Source organism: Galeopterus variegatus, unplaced genomic scaffold (assembly GCF_000696425.1).
Source record: "Galeopterus variegatus unplaced genomic scaffold, G_variegatus-3.0.2 Scaffold18, whole genome shotgun sequence".
Classification (NCBI taxonomy): Eukaryota; Metazoa; Chordata; class Mammalia; order Dermoptera; family Cynocephalidae; genus Galeopterus; species Galeopterus variegatus.
The window spans coordinates 926,050-948,739 of NW_007726129.1; the positions used below are offsets into that span (position 1 = coordinate 926,050).

Genomic DNA, 22,690 nt, shown 5'->3' on the forward strand with positions numbered 1-22,690 from the left:
GACCCCGTGGTGTACTCGGGAGAGTGCAGCGCTGGGAGCACACCAGTGCTGGGAGCACAGCAGCGCTCCCGTCCGAGGGTTCGGATCCCACATACAGACCGGCTCCCGCTCACTGGCTGAGCGAGGCGCGGGAGCAACACCGAGGCTTGCGATCCCGTTGCCGGTCCCCGGTCCGGTACGGGGGCAACACTGAGGGTTGCGATCCGTTGCCGGACACGGAAAAAAGACAAAAGACAAAAAAAAAAAAAAAAAGAAAAAGAAATAGTGTTAAAAGACACAAATCTGGGCCGGCCCATGGCTCACTCGGGAGAGTGTGGTGCTGATAACACCAAGGCCACGGGTTCGGATCCCTATATAGGGATGGCCAGTTCGCTCACTGGGTGAGCGTGGTGCTGACAGCACCAAGTCAGGGGCTGAGATCCCCTTACCGGTCATCTTTTTTAAAAAAAGACACAAATCTCTCAGGGTTCATCTTCCTCCTATATTTTGCCCACTATCCATGTTCTTTACTGAATTTGTTTTGATTTCTTCACGGGATTCAGAGAAGTAAAGTAATAATAATTTCAGTACGGACCTTCTGATAATCTTTTTTTTTTTTTTTTTTTTTTTTTTAAAGATGACCAGTAAGGGGATCTTAACCCTTGACTTGGTGTTGTCAGCACCACGCTCAGCCAGTGAGCGAACCGGCCATCCCTATGTGGGATCCAAACCCGGGGCCTTGGTGTTATCAGCACCGCACTCTCCCGAGTGAGCCACAGGCCGGCCCTGATAATCTTTTTATATCTCTAATTTCTCTTTTTGTATACAAAAAAACCAATTGGTTATCTTTTCTAGACTTTAATTTTAATACCAGGAAAGTATTTCACTTCCAAACTTCTAAAAATTCTAATTTACGGGCCAGCCTGTGGCTCACTCAGGAGAGTGTGGTGCTGATAACACCAAGGCCACGGGTTCGGATCCTATATAGGGATGGCTGGTTGGCTCACTGGCTGAGTGTGTTGTTGACAACACCAAGCGAAGGGTTGAGATCCCCTTACTGGTCATCTTTTTAAAAAAATAATAATAATAAAAATAAAAATAAAAATTCTAATTTACTTTTCTATCACTATATATAAAAGACTCCTCACTTATACCATAAAGCAGCATTATTTAATTTTCTCATTAAGTTTCTTAAATATTTCTTAAGAATAAAGGCAAATTTCTTACCCCTTGACATTTTTCCCTGATTATTTTCCCTTCTACTTCCCATTGAGGTCGTCCATCTATTGAAATAAATAATTTACAGTTAAAAGCAATTCAAGTCAGAAAACACAAACAAAATCTAATGTATGCATATCACAAATTTATTGGCAAAGAGAATCTTTTTCTCACTGACTTCCACTATGAAAATAAAATGTGTACCCATGGTGAAAAAATAGGGAGATAGATCTTGGGCTGCCCAGGTTAGAAGACCCCACAGAGTTCATTCTGCCCATCTATCCAAGTGATGTTTGAAAGCCCTCTAAGGGCACCCCCACCAAGTGGTGGCTAACTTAGGCCTGTACCTCAAGTGATGGGAAACTCACTCCCTCACCAGGTAACCCATTTCATCTTTGAACAATAATTGCAGCTAGAAAGCTCCTCATGACACACAGTATTTTAGCCTTCCTGGTCACTCTTTGAACATCCTCCTCCAGTGTGACCATCTTCCTCCAAATGCACCAGGCCCAGGACTGAATAGCCCAGATGAGAAATGACCAAGCATGGAAGAGAGTGACTGAGGCTCTTGCCATCCTATTTGGAGATGCTATGTCTTTACTAATGAAAGCTCTCTTGGCAGCTGCAACATGCTGACTCTCACACTAAGTGTGTAGCCAACAAGTGTTCCTCAGTCTATCACATTTCCTACTGCCAGGTTCCCACATTGTGCATTTATGCAACTGGGAGTTTCCCCCCAACCCTTGTAATATTAACTTCTCCCAGTAGGGAGACTTATTTTGTTAGATCACTTGACTTGTCAAGATTTTTTTAGATATTCATAGTCTAAAAATATTTGCTAGGCTTTCCACATTTGTGTCACCTAAAGATTTGGCCAGGACATTTTCTGTCTCTTCATTCCAAGTGAACTATTCACTTGGAGAGAGCTCCACCTGCTACTAAAGCTCTCACTCCAAACTGATGTGCAGCTATTCCAAAGCATTTTGTGTCACAGGCATTCATCCAGTGACTAAGATATACAAGTATCTTCACAGCTACTATGACTTCTTCATCTGGTCTGTGAAGATATCAGGAGAGATTTCATCAAATGCCTTCCAGATTGTGACTATCATTTTCCAGTCCAGTAACTAGACAATGGCTACCTCTGCTACAAAATAGACACTATAGAAAAATGCTATGCCTACTTAGAATTACAGCTCAGTTAAGCAATCACTTGCTGGATCCCTGTGTGCCAGACACTTCAGGTTACTGAGATAATTCAGACAGGATATCCTGCCTTCAGTCTGTGGATAAAAGGCAAACACAAACAGTTCATTATGGTGAAATGTGGTGGGTACAGTAATAAATAAAGGTGCACTCTGGATGCACCAAGAGCACAGAGGTCAGGGTCCTTAACCTAATGCTGGGGTGAAAGAATGAGACAAGGAAGGCTTCCTGGAGGAGCTCTTGAACTGAGACTTAAAAGACAAGGTGAATCTCATGATGTAGGAGAAGGGTAATCTACACAGATGAGAGAGCATGAGCAAAGGCCACATGGCAAGAAACCCCATATAGAGAAGAGTAAGCAGCTGTGTTGGTGGAGTATAAAGCATGAGGCAAACAGCAGTATGAAATGAGGTTGGAAAGACAGGCAGCAGATTATGGCCTGAATGCCACCTTAAGGAACCTGGAAAATAAAGGGGATCAGTGAAGGTGCTTTAAGAATGAGAGTTACACGTTCACATCTGCAATCTCATCCAATAACTGCCACTGTTTAACATAATTCAGTTTGAACCAAAAGCTCTTAAATATGAAGCTCTGGGTTAAATAAAATAAATTCTATAATAAAACAGCCTTATACATACATATTAATTGTATTCAGGCAAAAATGAATTTTTACATTGGAAAGGAAAAGACAGCTCTGAGACACTCTCTCTTCCTTATGCTCTTTGTTCACCTAAAATGTGACCTCTACAGCAAGATATTCCTTAACCAATTGATATAAACAGTTCACTATTCAGTCTCTATCACTTTACCCCTCTTACTTCATAGAGATTTTTATCTGGAATTATCTTGTTCACTTCTTTGTTTATATATTTATTGTTTGCTTCTCCACTAAAATGTAAACTCTGGGCCGAACCCGTGGCTCACTCAGGAGAGTGCGGCGCTGGGAGCGCCGAGGCCGTGGGTTCGGATCCTATATAGGGATGGCCGGTGCACTCACTGCCTGAGCGCGGTGCGGGCGACACCAAGCCAAGGGTTATGATCCCCTTACCGGTCACACACACACACACAAAAAGTAAACTCTAGCAGAGCAGTCAACACCAAGGTTTTATTCACCATTATATTCTCCATACCTAGACTACTGTCTTAAGTCACAGAAGACTGTTCCATAAATAATTGAACTGATAAATTGTGAAACAGAATGGATATTTCTTGAAGACAAGCAGTACTGGTCAGGGGAGGGGGCTGGAGGGAAGTGAATTTTAACTGTCTTCTTCCTTAAGACAGACAGCCACAGTTTCCAGCTCAAGAGAATGTCCTGATGTTATTAATAAGCTAGGGAACCCAGTTGAGATAAACTGCTTTGTGAAGTCAGACATGTTTTCATATTTTAAGTATTCATGTAGCAGTATTCAGTGGTTACAGTTTAAAGGGCAAGTTAGAAGTTTAAGAGAAACAATGAAGCTATAAAGAAAGATTTGAGAGATAATGAAATTTCCCAGAAAGAAGGAATAAAATGAAAAGAAAGCTGAATATAGAACCTTAGAAAACACCTATATTTAAAAGTCAGAAAAAATTGATAAAAAGACAAATGGGAATAAAGATGTCTGAGAACCAAATAAGTGCAATTACACAAAGCCAAGGAAAAAAAAGAGTCAAGAAAAAGAGTAGGTTTCTGGCTCTCAAATAGATTTTTAGAAGGTTATGATTTCAATGGAGTGAAAGACAAAAGATTAAAGAGTAAGTAGCAGGTAAATGGAAGAGAAATGGAGCAGCACTTTAAGAGGATGACAGAGTCAAGGCAAAGGAAATGTTTAGAATGAGAAGACTTGAACATAATTATACTCTGAGAAAAAGGATTCAGTTGGGAAAAGGTACTGAAATTACAAGGGATAAACTTAAGTTTAAACAGGGGCAATACTGAGAGGGGAAAAAAATACTTAAGTTTAAAAAAGATGAAAGGATGAAAACTAGTAAGATATGCATTTAAATTAAGATAAAGAATGTAATAAACCAAAAAAGGTGAAAAACAGAAAAATACAGAATTTAGTGAAACAGAAAACAAACACACAACTAAAAGGATTCATCATGTTAAGAACTCTGGAAAGACTGGTTAAGAAACCAGAAATGGCACAACTGAATAACAGCAGGAATAAAAAAAAAGGGAAAGAGGATATAACTCAAGATGCAGAAAGAGAATACTGTAAAGCAAATTAATGTCAATAAATTTGAAAACTTAGGCAAAATGAATAAAATCCTGGAAAAATATAAATGAACAAAACTACCTCAAGAAAAAATAAACTTCATTGATCCTATAACCATGAATAGAATTATATCAGACATTAACAGTTTCCCACAATGACAGCCCCCAGGTCCAGAAGGTTTTGAGGGTAAGCTCTGTCACATGTACAAAGAAAGGTGAGACTACCCAACACAGACACTTTCAAAGAGTGGAAACAAATGGGGAACCTCCCCAACTCATTATGATATCCAAAATATATAAAGAATTCTTATAAGTCAATAAGAAAATGAAAAATAATCCAATGGAAAAAATGTGCAAAGATATGAACAAGTATTGCACACAAAAAAAACATAAAAACCTCAACAGATACCAGGGAAATTCAAACCAAAGTTCAAGATACCATTTTACCCCTATCAGATTAACAAAATTTAAGTATTATGACATTCTTGCCTATGTCTATCAGGTGATAAGAACCAGAATATCCACAGCAGCATTGTTAGCTCCTGTTCAGCAGTGCCAAAAACTGGACACAGCCCAAATATCCAGTAAGAGAAAAGATAATAAATTGCAGTACATTCATACAGTGAAAAACTATATAGTAGTGAAAGCAAAACATCTTCAGTTACATGGATCAATGTGGATCAATCTTTAACATTAATGTTGATCTCTGAAAAAAGCAATTTCAGAATTATACACGCAATATTATATAAAATCCAATAATAGAGAAAAAAACTACACAAATAAAACTATGAAGAAAAACAAGGGTTGATTCAGGCAAGAAATCCATTTGGGAAGGGGCACCAAGAAGCCTTCAAAGGTAAATGTTGTATTTTCTAAACCGACTAGAAGGTATAAGTATTTGTTATACTATTCTTAAAAAAAATGGTTTTTCACAATTTTTAAAATATTTTTTAAAAATGAGACTGAATAACTGATGAAAAATGTTTTAAATATGCTCAAGAAGGGATAAAATCAAACACCCTGATAAACAGAATTCTTCTACTTTTATAATTGAGATATACTCAATACTATACTATATACAATATTATAATATACTGTATACTATAGTACTAATACACCTAACCTACTGAACGTCACAGCTTAGCCCTGCCTACCTTAAACATGCTCAGAAAACTTACACTAGCCTATAGTTGGGCAAAATCACCTAATACAAAGCCTATTTTATAATAAAGTGTTAAATATCTCCTGTTAATCACTGTACTGAAAGTGAAAAACAGAATGGTTGTATGTGTATTCAGAGTACAGTTTCTACTGAATGTGTATCACTTTTGCACCTTTGTAAAGTCAATAAATTGTTAAGGGGAACCATCCTAAGTCATGGACCGTCGTATTAGTACTTCATTAACTTTTATGGCCAAATAATATCCCATTGTATGAATATACCATATTTTGTTTATCCATTCATCAGCTGGTGAGCATTTGGGCTGTTTCCGTTTTTTGGCTATTATGAATAAAATTGCTATAAACATTTGTGTTTAATTTTTTGTGTGGATATATGTTTTCAATTCTCTTGCATATGTACCTAGGAGTACAATTGCTGGGAGAATTCTACTTTTAAGACTCTCTTAAAGAGAATTTAACATTTATATGAAAAAAAATTTTTTTTGTTTTTTGGTGCCTGGCTGGTACAGGGATCTGAACCCTTGACCTAGGTGTTATCAGCAACACACTCTACGTGAGCTAATCAGCCAGCCAATAGGAAAATTTAATAAATATCTGGTTTACAATAACACCTAGTACATAAATGATATCTGTAGCTTTAGGAAAACTTTTGTGATTAATGTTACTGAAACATTTAAGTAATTTATTTCACCTTTTTGTCCCTTAGTTTGAAGTCAATCAATTTATATCTTGTATTATTTACCTTGTCCTTTTTCAAGAAAAATGATTTTGGATTCTGGAAGAAAATTAGATCCAGTCACAATCATTTCTTGACCTCCATTTACAGAACAACTGTTGATACTGTACTTCTCAATATGAGGAAGTTCTTGAGCAGACCGCTGGGCTGTTTGGTTTTTTTGTTTTTTTTTTTAAAGAGTGGAGAAGAAACAAAATATTAGTTTAAAACCTTTGTACATAAATGACAAACTCAAGCTACAAACTGAAAATAAAGAGAAGCAAATTTTGTGATTAATTCATTCAGGCTTTCAAAAGTCAAGACAATAACAATACCCACTAATGATACCCACTAAAAGAACTAAGTTGTTTAGAAAACAAAATAGATATATTAGATTTATGTGATTTCTAAATTATTTTCTTACTATAACTGTAAAGAAATTAATAAAGATAAATTAATTAACATCTTGCCCTTCACATTGATGGCAACATATTTACCTCATGTGCTTTTCTTTATAGCTTAAATCTCAATATATTTCTTCCATATAACTATCTGTTAAAATTTGTAAACCTAATATAATTTCAAAAAGCACACAAGTCGAAAGATGTGTACTTACATTGCACACAATTGAGAAAAGACAAGTTTCTAAAGAACTACTATAGGACAAACATGAAGTAATCCCAGGGTACGCAGAATATAATCTAATTTTTCTTAATGCATGCAGTCATTATTTAATTTATCAACTTTATAAACAGTGACCTTGATGCCACCCTTTTCTGATTCTAACTGGTTTCAAGTTGCTGTATTTTCTAGAGAGCCTATTTGTGGCTTTTCATTCTTTTTTTAATTGCTTGGGTTTCAAGCTGTAGATTACACATATCTTTTTTTTTTTTTTTTTAAAGATGACCAGTAAGGGGATCTCAACCCTTGGCTTGGTGTTGTCAGCACCACGCTCAGCCAGTGAGCCAACTGGCCATCCCTATATAGGATCCAAACCCGTGGCCTTGGTGTTATCAGCACCGCACTCTCCCAAGTGAGCCATGGGCCAGTCCTACACATCTCTTTTAATTGCTTAGGTTCTCTAAGGATTTCTGCTTGCTAGATGCCTAGATACTCAGGTTTCTCTCTGGATTAAAACAAAGTGCTGACTATATGCTCTTCTTCACATTTGGAAAACAGATCTACCTTTAGTCCTACTACATGGGTGGAAAACTGGTGGTATTCCTGAGATCAACTGCATTTTGCTTGGCTAGCATAGCATTTTAAAGAAATTTAACCCTAAATGCCTTTAGGAAGGCATGCACTTCCAGTTCACTACGGCTCCTGTCTCTCCCAACTATTTAATACCAAGCCACAAAAGGTGCATGAATTGGGACTACTGTCCCACTCCAAGAGAATACTAAAATAGACTCTTTTATAGGGGATGGGTCTGGGACTTAGGATCAACTGCCACTTCGGATGTACCAAGGACCAACCTAGATCTCAGAAAATATTCATGTCTCCACTATTCTAAATGGCTCACAGAGAAGGGGCATGAAAACAAACACTGATTGCCCTAGGAAACAGACCAATTCAAGTTTTAGATATTTGTGGTAGAAACTGGCCATCACAGGTATATTCTAAGTAACAGCAAAAATGTGCTCAACAGATGGCACAGCCACACTAAAAAATTATGCATGTGTTAAAAGTAGTATTTTTGAAGAATATTTAACAATATGTGAAAAAATCTATGATATAAAGGCTGGGCCATGGCTCACTCGGGAGAGTGCGGTGCTGATCCAAGGCCCTGGGTTCGGATCCTATATAGGGATGGCCGGTTCGCTCATTGGCTGAGTATGGTGCTTGCAACACCAAGCCAAGGGTTGAGATCCCCTTACTGGTCATCTTTAAAAGAAAAAAAAAATCTATAATATATAATAAATGAAAATATAAAATTTTATCAGTACCATGGTCACAGGTTCGGATTCCCATACCAGCCAGCCACCAAAAACAAAACAAAACAAAACAAACCCCTCTTTATTGGGTAGCCCAATCAAAAAATATTGTGTATATGTGGAATTAAAAGATAATAGAAATCTTTCCATAAACATTTTGAAGACACACACACACACACAAAAAAAAAAGAAAATCAAAAAAAAGGTTAATAGTGACTATCTCTGGGTAGTGATATTACAAAAGATTTTAATACTACTGTTTGTACCACTCTACATTTTCTATATTCTCAATATAATCACATATTAATTTTATAAATGAAAAAGAAAAAATTAAAAATCATTTTAGAGTAGCTTCACCTCAAAAACAAAAACTACTATGTAAACTTAAATTATTTAAATTACTTTGCTTAAAAATATAGAGACATTTATGCTTATATGGGCATAGAACACTCTGGAGCGGGATAATTAAGAAGCTAGCAATGTTAGCTGTTTATAAGAAGGGGAAATTTGCTTTGTACTCTATACTCTTTTCTTTTTGAATTTTGTACCACGTACCTATATTACCTATTAAAAATTAATGTAAAAATTAGTTCTATAGTGAATTATATTACCATAGATTTACTCAGTGATTCCCACAGTCAATTAGAAAATGATGATGTAGGGCCGGCCCGGTGGCGCACTGCACTAGTGCGCCGCTTGAGAAGCGCAGAGGCGCTCCTGCTGAGGGTTCGGATCCCACATACAGACCGGTTCCCGCTCACTGGCTGAGCGAGGCGTGGGGGCAACACCGAGGGTTGCGATTCTGTTGCCGGTCCCGGTCTGGTACGGGGGCGACACTGAGGGTTGCGATCCGTTGCCGGACACGGAAAAAGACAAAAAAAAAAAAAAAAAGAAAAAAAAAAAAAGAAAAAGAAAAAAAAAAAAAGAAAAAGAAAAAAAAAAAAAGAAAAAGAAAAAAAAAAAAAGAAAAAGAAAAAAAAAAAAAGAAAAAGAAAAAAAAAAAAAGAAAAAGAAAAAAAAAAAAAGAAAAAGAAAAAAAAAAAAAGAAAAAGAAAAAAAAAAAAAGAAAAAGAAAAAAAAAAAAAGAAAAAGAAAAAAAAAAAAAAAAAAAAAAAAAAAGAAAAAGAAAAAAAAAAAAAGAAAATGATGATGTATTACTCCAATTCAGGAAATAGCAAAAGGAGGTATGGAAAGGTTATACAATAGGTATGATGACAAATTACGAATATATGTGGTTAACAGAAATAAAATGGTATAATATAATCAATAGAGTACTTAGGAAACCTGTGTTCTAGGCACAGCTCTGTCACCAACAAGCAAAAAACCTTGGATGAGTACTTGAGATACCTGTGCCTCAGTTTCCTCCTATGCAAAATTAAAGTACAGTTTTAGAAAATTCTAAGTCTTTGCCCCAAAGATCTAGTTCAGTATTTCAGTCATACCAGCTAACCTCCCCATTTACAGTTCTCCAGTGCTTGAGTAGATATCTAGGGCCTTTGCTCATATCTTGCCTTTGTAAAAAAAAAAAAAAAAAAGGAAAAAAATTCACTTTCTCAGTTATTGTAAATAATTTTACAGTTAAAAAACCATAAAAATCCTGTGAGTCTTATTTAGCTGAAGGGTCAGCTTGCAGAGACAAGCATCTTCCAACATAAAGGATGACATTTTAATGAAACGAAGATGACCAAGGGATACTTAAAAACATCAAAATCATAGCTGCACGATTTGGTCCTCAGATGCCATCAAGCCCACCTTCCTCATTTACAGATGAGAAAACTGTGGTCTAGAGTATAGTCACATGGCTACCTAAAGTCAAACTATCATGAGAAGCCAAGTTCTAATTTTAAGATGGTGCTCTTCCCACCTAAACATGTTAGTTTATTTCCATATAAGAAAACCAAACCAGCAACCCAGACTCTATGCCTCAGTTTATATTTCTGACGTACACAATACATTATAAGCAAAACAGAAAATAAACTATTATAAACAAAATCTTAAAACAGCACCACAAGCTCACTTACAGCACTCAACAGGTATAGAAGCTATCTGCAGAGAAAGGACTTTTCCATTGGGCTGTGGGATGTGTACACGAAACACAAGTCGTACTCTAGTATTCTTTCTGCCAATATCAGTTTCTCCCTTTCGAAGTTCTATATCTGAATTGCGGAGTTTCAAAATACCTGCACAGTCAATACTAGGGAGAAAAATACAAAAATGTTATTTGTTTACTGATTGATAGTCAGTGTTATAACTCAACTACATAGTATTGTTAATTTGTCAAGGAAGAACTACCCAAAATCAGGTCCAAAAAGAAAGGGATATATGACTGTTATTCTCTGCTATTTCAATTATAGGATTAAAAATGATTCTGGATGATAAAAGTGCAATAGTAAGTATGGTAGATTGTCTGCAAAGATGGCTATCAATAACTCCTCTCATATTCACATACCTCTCTTCCTGCATTGAGAGGTGGAGTACCTATGACTCCTCTTCTCGAGAGCTGGTCTATGACCTGCTTTGACAAATAGAGTGTGGCCAAGTAATGCTATGCAAGTTATGAGCCTAACACTGAGGAAGCCTGGTAACTTCTACTTTTGCTCTTTGGAGCCTTGAGTTATCATGTAAGAAGTCCAACTAACATGGTAGAGAGAACAGCCCAGACAATTCCCAGCCATTCCAGCTACCCTAACCATACTGAATGTTCAACCCCAGCTGAGCTCCCACTGAATCCAGGTACATGAGTGAACCCAGCTGACACCATGTGAATGGACCAGCTGAGCCCAGTCAACCCAAAGAATCATGAAAAATAATAGAGTCATTACTTTAAGCCACTAAATTCTAGGGTGGTTTGTTATACAGAATTGGATAACTGAAGCAAAATAAAAAGACTCTTTAATTCTATACATGTAAGTCGGTCAGAAAAGATTCATTTGCAGGACTTCAAATAAGTCATCAGTAGTATATTAGACATTCACAGTGATGTGGTTTATCAATAAGAACATTCCATCAGGCTAAGATTCTTGCATTTCTAAGGAATAAACATATAAGATTAAAGTTCTGCATTTAAGTCTAATGTTTTGTCATCTTCAAAATTATACTAAGTATGACTGATTAACAACATACCAGCATCGTAGAAAACAACAGTAACTACAGTAACACATCTTTGTTTTTCGCACTTTGGAAGAATAAAACAAGTGGGTAACTAATGATCAAACTCTACCTTTTTTTTTTTTGACTCACCCAGATTATCCAAGACATTCTAGTTAATTAAAAAGTTTACTTGCGGGGCCGGCCCGGTGGCGCACTGGATGGTGCGCCGCTTGGGAAGCGCGGCGGCGCTCCCGTCCGAGGGTTCGGATCCCACATGCAGACCGGCTCCCGCTCACTGGCTGAGCGAGGCGCGGGAGCGGCGCCGAGGCTTGCGATCCCGTTGCTGGTCCCCGGTCCGGTACGGGGGCAACACTGAGGGTTGCGATCCGTTGTCTGAGGCGTTCCCTATCATCCATCCTTTTGCTATATCTACCAATAGTTCCAACTTTAATGATTATTGTACAGAGGCTGTGCAAGTCACTTTGAAGGACAATATATCACAAACTAAGATATCAAAATAAGAACCAGTAAAGCACAAGAAAGAATCCCAAAAGAAATTTTAAGTCCCTCACATATTTTCATCTTCAGAAAGACACAGGAGAAGAAAAATTTTAAAAAGGAAACAATTTTGAAAATAAACACTTGCCATTTATGGATAACAAAATGTATTTAATATTGAACAATTGAACTTTGGCTCAAAGCAGTATTTATCAAATTGTATCAAATTAGCGATTATTCATGTTAACATGACAACATGGTCTTCAGGGGGAAATATCAGATATCACCCATTTTACTGAGTATTAAGCAAAGGTATTTTGGCAGAGAGCTAAGTTTCTAATAGAAGATTTGGAATAAAAGTCCTAGAAATGACAGTCTTAAAACTGTAAGAAATGAAAAAAAACAAAAAGGCAAACAAGCACAAACGAACAAAAAAACCTCATATGCAGCAATGAAAATAAATATTAAATTCTGTTTAAAACTATAACTATTTTAGATCAGGGTGTAACGCTGCCACATTCCTATTCATCCAGTTTTAAGAATAGGGAGGAGTTACAAGTAGGTAAGGTGTCCTATATTTAAAATACCTCAAACTGGCTGGTTAGCTCATTCAGTAGAGGTGTGGTGCTAATACCAAGGTCAAGGGTTCAGATCCCCTTACCAGCCAACTAACTGCCCATGGGGGGAAAAAAAAAAAAATGAATGAATGTTAAAGTATCTTACAGAGTGGCTTTGTGGCTTATGGGTTAGTGTAGCAGTCTTAAACAAAGACTCTTTACATCCAAGAGACATTAGGGCTTGAAATAACCAAGCCTGTGGATTAGCAGACAAAAGCAGGGGAATAGCTACCAATCTTTCCACCACCTTACTGCCTTTAGAGAACAATAAAGCCAAAATTTAATGCATACTAAGGCATAAACTATTTTTTTTTTTTTTGTCCTTTTTGAGACCGGCCGCACCGCGCTCAGCCAGTGAGCACTGTGAGCGCACCGGTCATCCCTATATAGGATCCGAACCCGCGGCGGGAGCGTTCCCGCGCTCCCAGCGCCGCACCCTCCCGAGTGCGCCACGGGCTCGGCCCCAGGCGTAAACTATTTTGAACAATGGTCTTATCTATCACCTGGGAATTTTATATATACCACTGTCTGAAACTATATTACATTCAATCATTGTATTGAATGTAACATACTTACATTCAATGAGATACTAGGGTACTAGCTTATCCTAGTAATTAGTGAGTGGGTAAAACAGGCTCATTCAGCATTAGCAGCCCTGTTATATACAGTATATCAAAAAGGTTTCTTTCTTAAGTTTGGGTAATTTCCTAGTTGCCCCTTACTCAACTCTTTCTCAAGCACACACTATGCTGCCAACAAGCCGTGGGTCCTACAGAACTCCTATTCCCCAGTCTATTAGCGCACAGCAGATAGGACAGCCAGAGAAGCTTCAGGTGTGTCTGTGTTGCAGGGTGGTGTAAGGAAACTAGCTGCTTATTACTAGTCCCAATAGTAATCGTGTCCTTTCTGGTCTGATCCAGGTAGGCAACATATGTCATGTCTGATTGAGAAAGGAACACAAATCATGACTACCTCCTCTGTTCCATATGCTAGCAAATGGGAGATGGAGGAGGCAGGTAAGTTCAGATCTTACTGCTCTGATTTTTTCACAGTATTAGGGATGTGAGCCTTTCCCAATTGTTTTAGAATCTTTTACAAAAACTCCTGCATTCTTTTGTCTTTAATATATTGATTTACATATTATTTTCAAAAGGATATAAGGCATTTTACAATATAAGCACAAATAAGGCCAAGAAAAGACAAATAGAAAGGAAATAAATATACCTGAAATCTAGGGTTATTCGAATTAATATAATTATAATAGAGCTTGACCATGAACTTCCTGGAAGCCAAGCAAAAAATAAATGTGATAAAGTTTTTACAGGTCTCTTGAGGCAATTCATATTTTATTATAGTAGAATCATATCATCAGTTTCTTATGTCCTTGGGGGTATATTCAGTTTATCTAAAAAGTTATTTAAATAAAATTTAAAAGAAGAGATTTTTTCAGATCATTGAAATCTGATTTTTTTATAGGACTGTTCTTAAAAAAGCCTGGATGGATGTTACTGCCACTTTAAGAAAGATCTATATTGTAGTTTGAAGTAGCTTCTGTAACAAAACTCAGTCTAAGTTTCACACACTTAGTTGTGGCAGATTAACAGCTGACTACTCAATATCCTTTCTTCTCTTCTTAGTAACAGGCCCCTATACTGTTAGAGGTAGCAATGTCCTCAGGTAAAAAAACATATCCAAGTTTTCCTTATATACAAGAATACCTCAAAAAGCTCATGGTAAGATTCCACATTATCTTTCAATTCTATTTTTCCACAAAATTTTTGAAGTACCCTATAATAATCAATGAGATGTAGTAGGGGTGTAGAGGTGTTGGGTAGGTTTTTGGAAAAAGCTCTTTAAAGAGGCCTGACTCAGATGGAAATTCCCTTTCACTCTTACTCTCGCCCTTTCTCCTTATTCCTCCCAGGAATATGGTTGCAATGGCTAGAGCTCCAGCAGCCATTTTGGATCATGAGGCAATCCTGAGGATGAAAATCATGTGCTAAAGATAGCGGAGAAGAAAAGAACAGAAGCAGCTTGGGACCCTGATGATTTATGGAGCCACTGGGCTAGCCCTAAAATGTCTATCTGTATATTTCTTTTATGTGATAAAAAAAAAACCAAAACACCAAGCCTCTCTAACCATTTAAGCCAATGCATTTCAGGTTTCTGTTACAGGCAACCATATATAATCCTAATTAATCCACTTGAACAAAACTCTATTGCATTCTCATTCAGAAGTTGGCCACCTCACTTTATTTGGAAATGGGTCTAACAGGATGCCTGCAGGTAAAGTCAAAAGTTTTGCTTAAGGAAACTTAATCATAATTGTTCTATAAATGTTTATTTATTGTCTACCCTCATGGACGTGAGCTACTTGATTAAAGTCCATATATATATATATATATATATATAATTTTATTTATTTATTTATTTATTTTAAAGATGACCGGTAAGGGGATCTTAACCCTTAACTTGGTGTTGTCAGCACCACGCTCTCCCAAGTGAGCTAACCGGCCATCCCTATATAGGGATCCGAGCCCGTGGCCTTGGTGTTATTAGCACCACACTCTCCCAAGTGAGCCACGGGCCAGCCCAAAGTCCATATATTTTTATCCCTATAGCCTAGGATGATGCTTGGTTGGTATCATATGGGTTATATAAACTTTGCTGAACTGAATTTTCTTTCAGGAAATATGCAACCATCCTTAGCAAATATACTACAATTATTTACATAATGTCATTTAGGTAATTTAGAGTAAAGAATATTTTATTTTTATACTAAAAAAAGAAATGTAAGTTTTTCTCTGAAGTTGTTTTAGGAAAAGAAAGAACTGCCCATTTGGGGGTATGTTTCAAGATACCTGGCTGACATATTGTTTTCAGGAAGAAGTGGAATTTCCAGAACTTTGGTGCTGGCAATTATTAATTCTTGACTTGCAGTAGCAACTGTCTTTCCAGTGATTCGATGCACCTGGTAAAACGCATGAGGTCGTAAATATCGATCATCTGCTGTTCCAATAAACATCTGTAGATTTATTGGCTTCTCGCTATAGCCCAGGAGCTAATTAGGAAGAAGAAACACAGAAAGGCACAATTTATTATCCATGCATTTTACAATAAGCTTACAATAGTAAGTCTATTATATCTCTATCATATACTGTTGATATATAAAATGTTACTTCAAAAAAGACAACCAAAAAAAGCAGTGAACAGCCTTCCAAATTTCCAAAGTGGTTCAAGAGTTATAAAACATTGCAACATGTTACACAAAGGGATGCAAAATTTTTTTGGATAATATCTGGATCAACAAAAATTTTGCAAAGCCCTCTGGCTCTGCTGTAGAGAACACTAAAGAAATGCTGATTCTGTACTCTGCGCAATATTAACCATTTAGACCAGACCTAACGACTTGTGTTTTTGGGAAGGTCCTCTAACAAGCCGTTAAAATCAGAGGCACTCTTTTAGTACAGTCTGAAAAACTCTATTGTATACATTGCCAAGTTAGAATTTCAACTGACTTAATAAGCTGGGCTACCTGACTTTCCTTGATACACATCATTATAACAGAGGTAAAGATGACTATACAGGATGACTTGGGGGATAATCATAAGGTGCTGGAGACAAAAACAGTGACCACAGGAGAGGAGGCAATTAAAAGAAACAGAGCCTGAAAAAATTTATAAATAGCATTCAGGGAGATGCCGGTGGCTCAGCAGAACTTATCTGACTCATCTTCAGACAGATAACAACTATAAACTAGAACGAATTTAAAGAATGACTTGAAAACATGGAAAGCTACCAAAAGTAAGCAGATACTGGAGGCAAGTTGATGCGTATAAGAAGGAAATAACAAAAGGTGTGCTTCCTGTTTTTGTGGGTTTTAACCTGAGGAAAAGTCACAGTCCATGACTTCTAGAGTGGTTGAAACCTCCCCGCCTCCCCGCCACCAAAAAAACCCTGCAGTCTGAATTCAGGGCTCTGAAGAACCAAGGGCAGAGTCTGGGACAACCACAGCCTCTGGAAGGTGCGAGGGAAATCCCAGAATAAAAAAACTGGCAGAGAGGGGGAGGTCCCAACTATACATATAAACTGTGCCCAAACCTTTCGCTGGCTTATGAACCATGCTCAAACAAGACAGACCCCAAGCATAACAAGGACTAAAATAATTGAAATGAGATTTTAGCCACCATCAACCACAGGGAGACAGGTTTTCCAGGCTGACTCCAAACAAGTGCAGTGTCTTCTTAAACAAAAACAAACTCAACATTCTTGGGTGAATGTGTGTATGTACTGTTGAGTTACAGGAGTTCTTTATATATTCTTTAATGTTAATCCTTTGCCAAGATATATGACCTACAAATATTTCCCCCATTCTGTAGACTGTCTTTTCATGTTCTTGGTAGTGAACTTTGATAGGCAAAAGTTCCTAATTTTGATGAAGTCTGATTTATCTATTTTTTTCTTTTGTTGCCTGTGCTTTGGGTGTCATATCCATGAAAACTTTGTCAAATCTAATAAAGGCAATTTCCCTCGATGTTTTTTTCTTTTTCTTTCCTTTTTGTCTTTTTTCGTGACCGGCAACGGATCGCAACCCTCAGTGTCACGCCCGTACCGGACCGGGACCGGCAACGGGATCTCAACCCTCGGTGTTGCGCCCGCACCTCGCTCAGCCAGTGAGTGGCCGGTCTGTATGTGGGATCCGAACCCTCGGCGGGAGCACCGCCGCACTCCCAAGTGGCGCACTGTAGCAGTGCACCACCAGGCCAGCCCCTCAATGTTTTTTTCTAAGAGTTTTATAGTATTAGCTTTAAAATTTAGGTCTTTGATCCATTTTTAGTTAATTTTTATATACAAGCGTGAAAAAATTCATAGAAAAATGGAATTAAAAGATAATATGAATTTTTCCATGAACTTTTTTTTTTTTTTTTTTTTGAGACCAGCTGCACCACGCTCAGCCAGTGAGCGCTGTGAGCACACCGGTCCTCCCTATATAGGATCCGAACCCGCGGCGGGAGCACTGCTGAGCTCCCAGCGCTGCACTCTCCCGAGTGCGCCACGGGCTCGGCCCTTTCCATGAACTTTTTGAAGACTCCTCATATGGTGTAAAGTAAGGGTCCAATTTCATTATTTTGCATGTGGATATCCAGTTTTCCCTGCACCATTTGTTGAGAAGACTATCCTTTCCCTACTGAATGGTCTTGGCACCCTTGCTGAAAATCATTTGACCTTATATGTGAGGGTTTATTTCTGGGCTTTCTATTCTATCCCACTGGTCTGTCTTTATGTCAGTACCATACTGTTTTACTCACTGTACCTTTATAGAAAGTTTCAAAACTGCGAAGTGTAAATCTTCCAATTTTCTTCTTTTTTTTTCAGGACTGTTTTGGCTATTTGGAGCCCCATGCAATTCCATATGAATTTGAGAATCTGTTCTTCCATTTCCACAAAAAAGGCTGTTTAAATTTTGATAAGTATTGTATTGAATTTATAGATCACTTTGGAGTACTGAAAGCTTAGTAATGTTAGGTCTTCCTATCCATGAACACAGGATGTCTTTCAAGTTATATAGATCATCTTTAATTTCTTTCAGCAATGTTTTATAGTTTTCAGCATACAAGTCTTATTCCTCCTTGGTTACATTTATTTCTAAGTATTTAATTATTTTAGATGCTATTACACATGGAATTGCTTTCTTAGTTTCCTCTTTGGATTGTTCATTGCTGGTATATAGAAGCACAACTGATTTGTGTGTGCTGAAACTATCCTGAAACTTTGTTGAACTTGTTTATTAGTTCTAGCAACTTGTAGATTATCTGGGATTTTCCAAGTATAGAATCGTTTTATCTCTGAATAGAGATAGTTTTATCTCTTCCTTTCCAATTTGGATGCCTATTTATTTATTTATTTATTTATTTTTATTGCTCTGGCTAGGACTTTTAGCACAATGTTGAATAGCAGTGGTGAAAGCACGCATCCTTGTCTTGTGCCTGATCTTAGGGGGAAACCTCTCAGTCTAACACCATTAAGTATGACGTTAGCTAGAGGTTTTTCATAACGTGATCAATGCCCTTGATCACGTTAAGGAAGTTCCCTTCTATTTCTAGTTTGCAGTTTTGTTTTGTTTTTTTAAATCATAAAAGGCTGTTGAATTTCGTCAAATGCTTTTCTGTGTCAACTAAGATGACCATCTGGGGTTTTTTCATCATTTTACTAATGTGGTGTATACATCAATTGATTTTCATATGTTGAACTACCCTTGCAATCATGAGGTAAGTCCCACTTGGTCATGGTGTGTAATTGTTGGATTCGGTCAGCTAGTATTTTGTTGAGGATTTTTAGATCCATATTCATCAGAGATATTGGTTTACAGTTTTCTTTTCTTGTATCTTTGTCCCCATAATTATCCCTGACTTTTAAGAAAATTTTCATGGCCGTACTGAAATTCCATCTCTTCACATATGGAGCCCACCTTTTCTATGAGGTAATTTAGCATTTTTATCATGGTTATTCTAAAGTCTTTGACAACTCCAACATCTAATCTAACCCATCTCTGGCTCTGCTACCATTGACTGTTTTTCTCTATTTATTTTTTACATTTAAAAAAATTTTGCGGGGTGGAGGGGGCTGCTGGCCAGTACAGGGATCCAAACCCTTGACCTTGGTGTTATCAGCACCACGTTCTAACCAAGTGAGCTAATGTTTTTTCATTTTAATGTGGATCACATTTTGGTGTATATATGTGTAGGGATGGTAAATTGTTTATTGTATACTACACATTTTGTGTTAAAAACAAAAAAACCTTAGAGACAGAAGCAGAAAATATACACCTCCAGAAAGGGGTATATTATTTCTTTTGTCAGGTCACAATTCTTATGCTGTATCTGAACTTTACTGAAGTTTTAATCTGATGTAGTACCACATTAGCTTCAAAGGCCTTGAGGGTAGAGTAAATCTTTCTCTTCAGAAGGGCATGGAATCTGAGCACTGGCCAGGTTCCAGAGATCTTGCCTATGCTTCCTGCTAAGTCTCCAGCCCTTGAAACTGTTGAAAGACCTTCCACTGATATACCACCTAGCTGCTTGATTTTTTAGTCTATTAAGTGTTCTCTTTGCTCTTCAGTCCCGCTGTTTAATTTCTGAGCCTCAGGATATCTTTCGACTACAGTGCTTGGAATGCAAGGTGTTGGCAAGGATCAAAAGGGCGCGCCCAGGCGTGTGGCTGCAGGGAGTCTGCATGTGTACACGGTGCGGGAGCACTGGTCGCCTGAGTCAGAGCTGAGTGTGCTACATGGGGAGAGTGCCTGCATTTAGGAGGTGGCTGCTTTGTATCTACCAAGCTACTACTAAGGGAGAAAGCAAACCTGGGTGTTTTAATTAAAGCATGGAATAAGTAAACAAAACACTTCAGCTAGTGCTTTAATCTCATTTTAAATGCTACAGGCATGTGTCTTATAAGCAGTACTTGACAGAATTTTAGGCTAGTCTGAGAGTCTATTGTTTTTTAGTAGGAATTTCAAGCTTTATTATTATTATTATTATTTATTTTTTGGGGGGGGTGGTAAGAGGATCAAAACCTCAAGCATTATTTTTGATATCTACATACTGCTGAATGTTCAACTGGTGAAACTGAAGGTCTTTCACTCAGAAGGAATAAATGAAGAACCTGTGGCTCATATGCTTCTGAGGTGCTATGGATGGCCCTGGCTCTCGACTGCCCTTCCCAGAAGGGTGTCACTGAAATCCCTCAAATGGAGCCTCCTGCTGCTGTCACTCCTGAGTTTCCTTAAGATGTGGTACCTCAGCCTTCTCCCCACTATGATGTGATAGTGGACACACTACAGTGTAAACTGGATGTAGTTCTATGAGTGTGAGCCAATTTACAGACAAGACTTTTGCTTCACACTTCAAAAGTATTCCAACTGTTCCCATCAAAACCCATTTCTCGTCATCCTAGTGACCTCGCAACCCTCAGATGTGAAAAACCAGACAGGCCATTAGAGTTACTTGGGTTGAAAAAAAGTTTTTAGTGGGGATATGAGGTTCTTACATTTTTCTTATTAAGCCAGCAGGCTGAAAGAAAAGACAAAATATTAGCATTCTCCTTAGAGGATGACAACCTTCTTTATGGTGACATAATACAAGATTTTTTTAGACAAGTAAAATAACCTGACCTTGAAAACCTTTATGGTATTTGGGTAGGTAATTGAGTTTTGCCCCAATGCTAAGTATGTCATGAAGACAAACACTGATGTTTTCATCAATACTGGCAACTTAGTGAAGTATCTTTTAAACTTAAGCCAGTCAGAGTTTTTCCACAGGTTATCCTCTAATAATTATTCCTATAAAGGATTTTACCAAAAAAACTCATATTTCATACCAGGAGTATCCTTTCGAGGTGTTCCCTCCTGCAATGGGTTGGGCTATGTAATGTCCAGAGATTTGGTGCCAAGGATCTATGAAATGATAAGTTATGTAAAACCCATTAAGTTTGAAGATGTTTATGTTGGGATCTGTTTGAATTTATTGAAAATGGACTTTCATTATCCCTTCCCCCTCAAAAAAGGATATCTCTTTCAGCTCTGTTAGCCCACCTTGGGTCTTCTGAGAGTGCCCTGTAGAGACTTCCTTCAGCACTCCTGATAATACTCCAGTCTTTTGTAAATGACAGCCTAGACTGCTTCAGAGTGTTTGCCCCCAGGAGGTAAAAGTATGGTGTGGGTTTCTCAGTTCTCCTGCCATGCCTCCTCTTCTTTGGGATGATAGCTTCCTTGCACCTGGTGGAGTCTGACAAGCTTCAGAGAGATCTCTTTCAGCAATCCTCATTCCTACTTTTGGCCCCAACTGCCATTGTGAGAAAAGATTTATTCTGTTGCTGCTTTAATCCATCAAACCATCAAGGAAGCAACATGACAATGTAGGTTGGTTAAAATCCATCTTCCAGCAAGCGTGGTGAGGGAGGTGTCCAGCTCTTCAGAGCAGTAGTGGTAAAGTTTCTGGCACCTAGTCCCAAGCACTGTCAGCACAAGTTGTGGTCATGAGTTATAGTGCCAGTGGTATTTTTACTACAGCAGTACTAGTAGGGTGACTGGATACTGTCCTAGGCCATGTAGCTTCCAGGCTTGAGATTTTATGAGCTACTAATAACCTTTAAGAACATTTATCTTCTGTTTTTGTACTATGGTTTATAAAGTATCCTGATACATGATGCCAAATAGAGAGGACCTAGTACAATGTCCAGTAAATGGTTAATGTTGAACAACTGTTAGCTATTCGTCTCCATCCATGATTCTAAGTCTGGAATCTATTTGGAGAAATTCAACAGCGTTTCAAACATGTAAAAGGAGTTTTATTCCATTTTGTGATCCTTCAGTTAAATGTTTTCCTCTCGTTTTGCCCATCCCTTGTTTTACAGTGGAGTTTGTAACCAGGAAACATAGTAATTTATTGGTTATCCTCCTCTAAAGGATATTAAGACTTTTGCCTATTATTACATAATATAATTTACCTAGAATGGTTTTTAGTCCAATAACATTTATAGAAAAGCAATGAAAGCCTGGACCATTACAATAGCCTTATAACTGCTCTCCCTGTTTTCACCCTTGCTCCCCTTTAGGCCATTCTCTGTCCAGAAGCCAGAACAAACTTGTAACATAAATTGGATAATTTCACCCCCCTGCTCAGAACTCTTTAATGGCTTCCCTCCACATTCAGAACTAATTCAAATTCCTTATGATGATTTACAAGGCCTATGTGAATTGGGCCCTGGCTAACTTGTTGGCCTTATCTTCTACTCTCTCCCTTCCACAGTCTACTCTAGCCATGTTGGCCTTATTGCATGAACTATCCAGGCTCACTGCTAACCTCACACTTAATATTTTCGTAATCTTCATATTACCTCACTCCTTCACTTCATTCAACTCTATGCTCAAAATAAAGAACAAAATAGTACTATTAAATTTTAAGGAATTACAGAAAGCCCTGAAAGGCCTGAAAGGCAGACATTTATTCTTAATACTCTTATAGGATATAGGCAAACACATTATAAAAATCAA

The 22,690-nt window shown here is 37.7% G+C and overlaps 1 protein-coding gene and 1 pseudogene across 1 annotated transcript in view; one reads left to right on the top strand and one right to left on the bottom strand.

The window, feature by feature from the left end:
• NFATC3 (nuclear factor of activated T-cells, cytoplasmic, calcineurin-dependent 3) overlaps positions 1 to 22,690 on the bottom strand; it is a 147,179-nt gene that overhangs the window by 52,797 nt on the left and 71,692 nt on the right. Inside the window, exons 4-7 of the mRNA XM_008567157.1 lie at positions 15,501 to 15,700; positions 10,456 to 10,628; positions 6,528 to 6,668; positions 1,207 to 1,262 (exon numbers count right to left, since the gene is read on the bottom strand). Coding sequence (XP_008565379.1) covers positions 1,207 to 1,262; positions 6,528 to 6,668; positions 10,456 to 10,628; positions 15,501 to 15,700 — 570 coding nt within the window. The remainder of the gene's footprint in view (positions 1 to 1,206; positions 1,263 to 6,527; positions 6,669 to 10,455; positions 10,629 to 15,500; positions 15,701 to 22,690) is intronic.
• Positions 20,313 to 21,224, top strand: LOC103586433 (annotated as a pseudogene).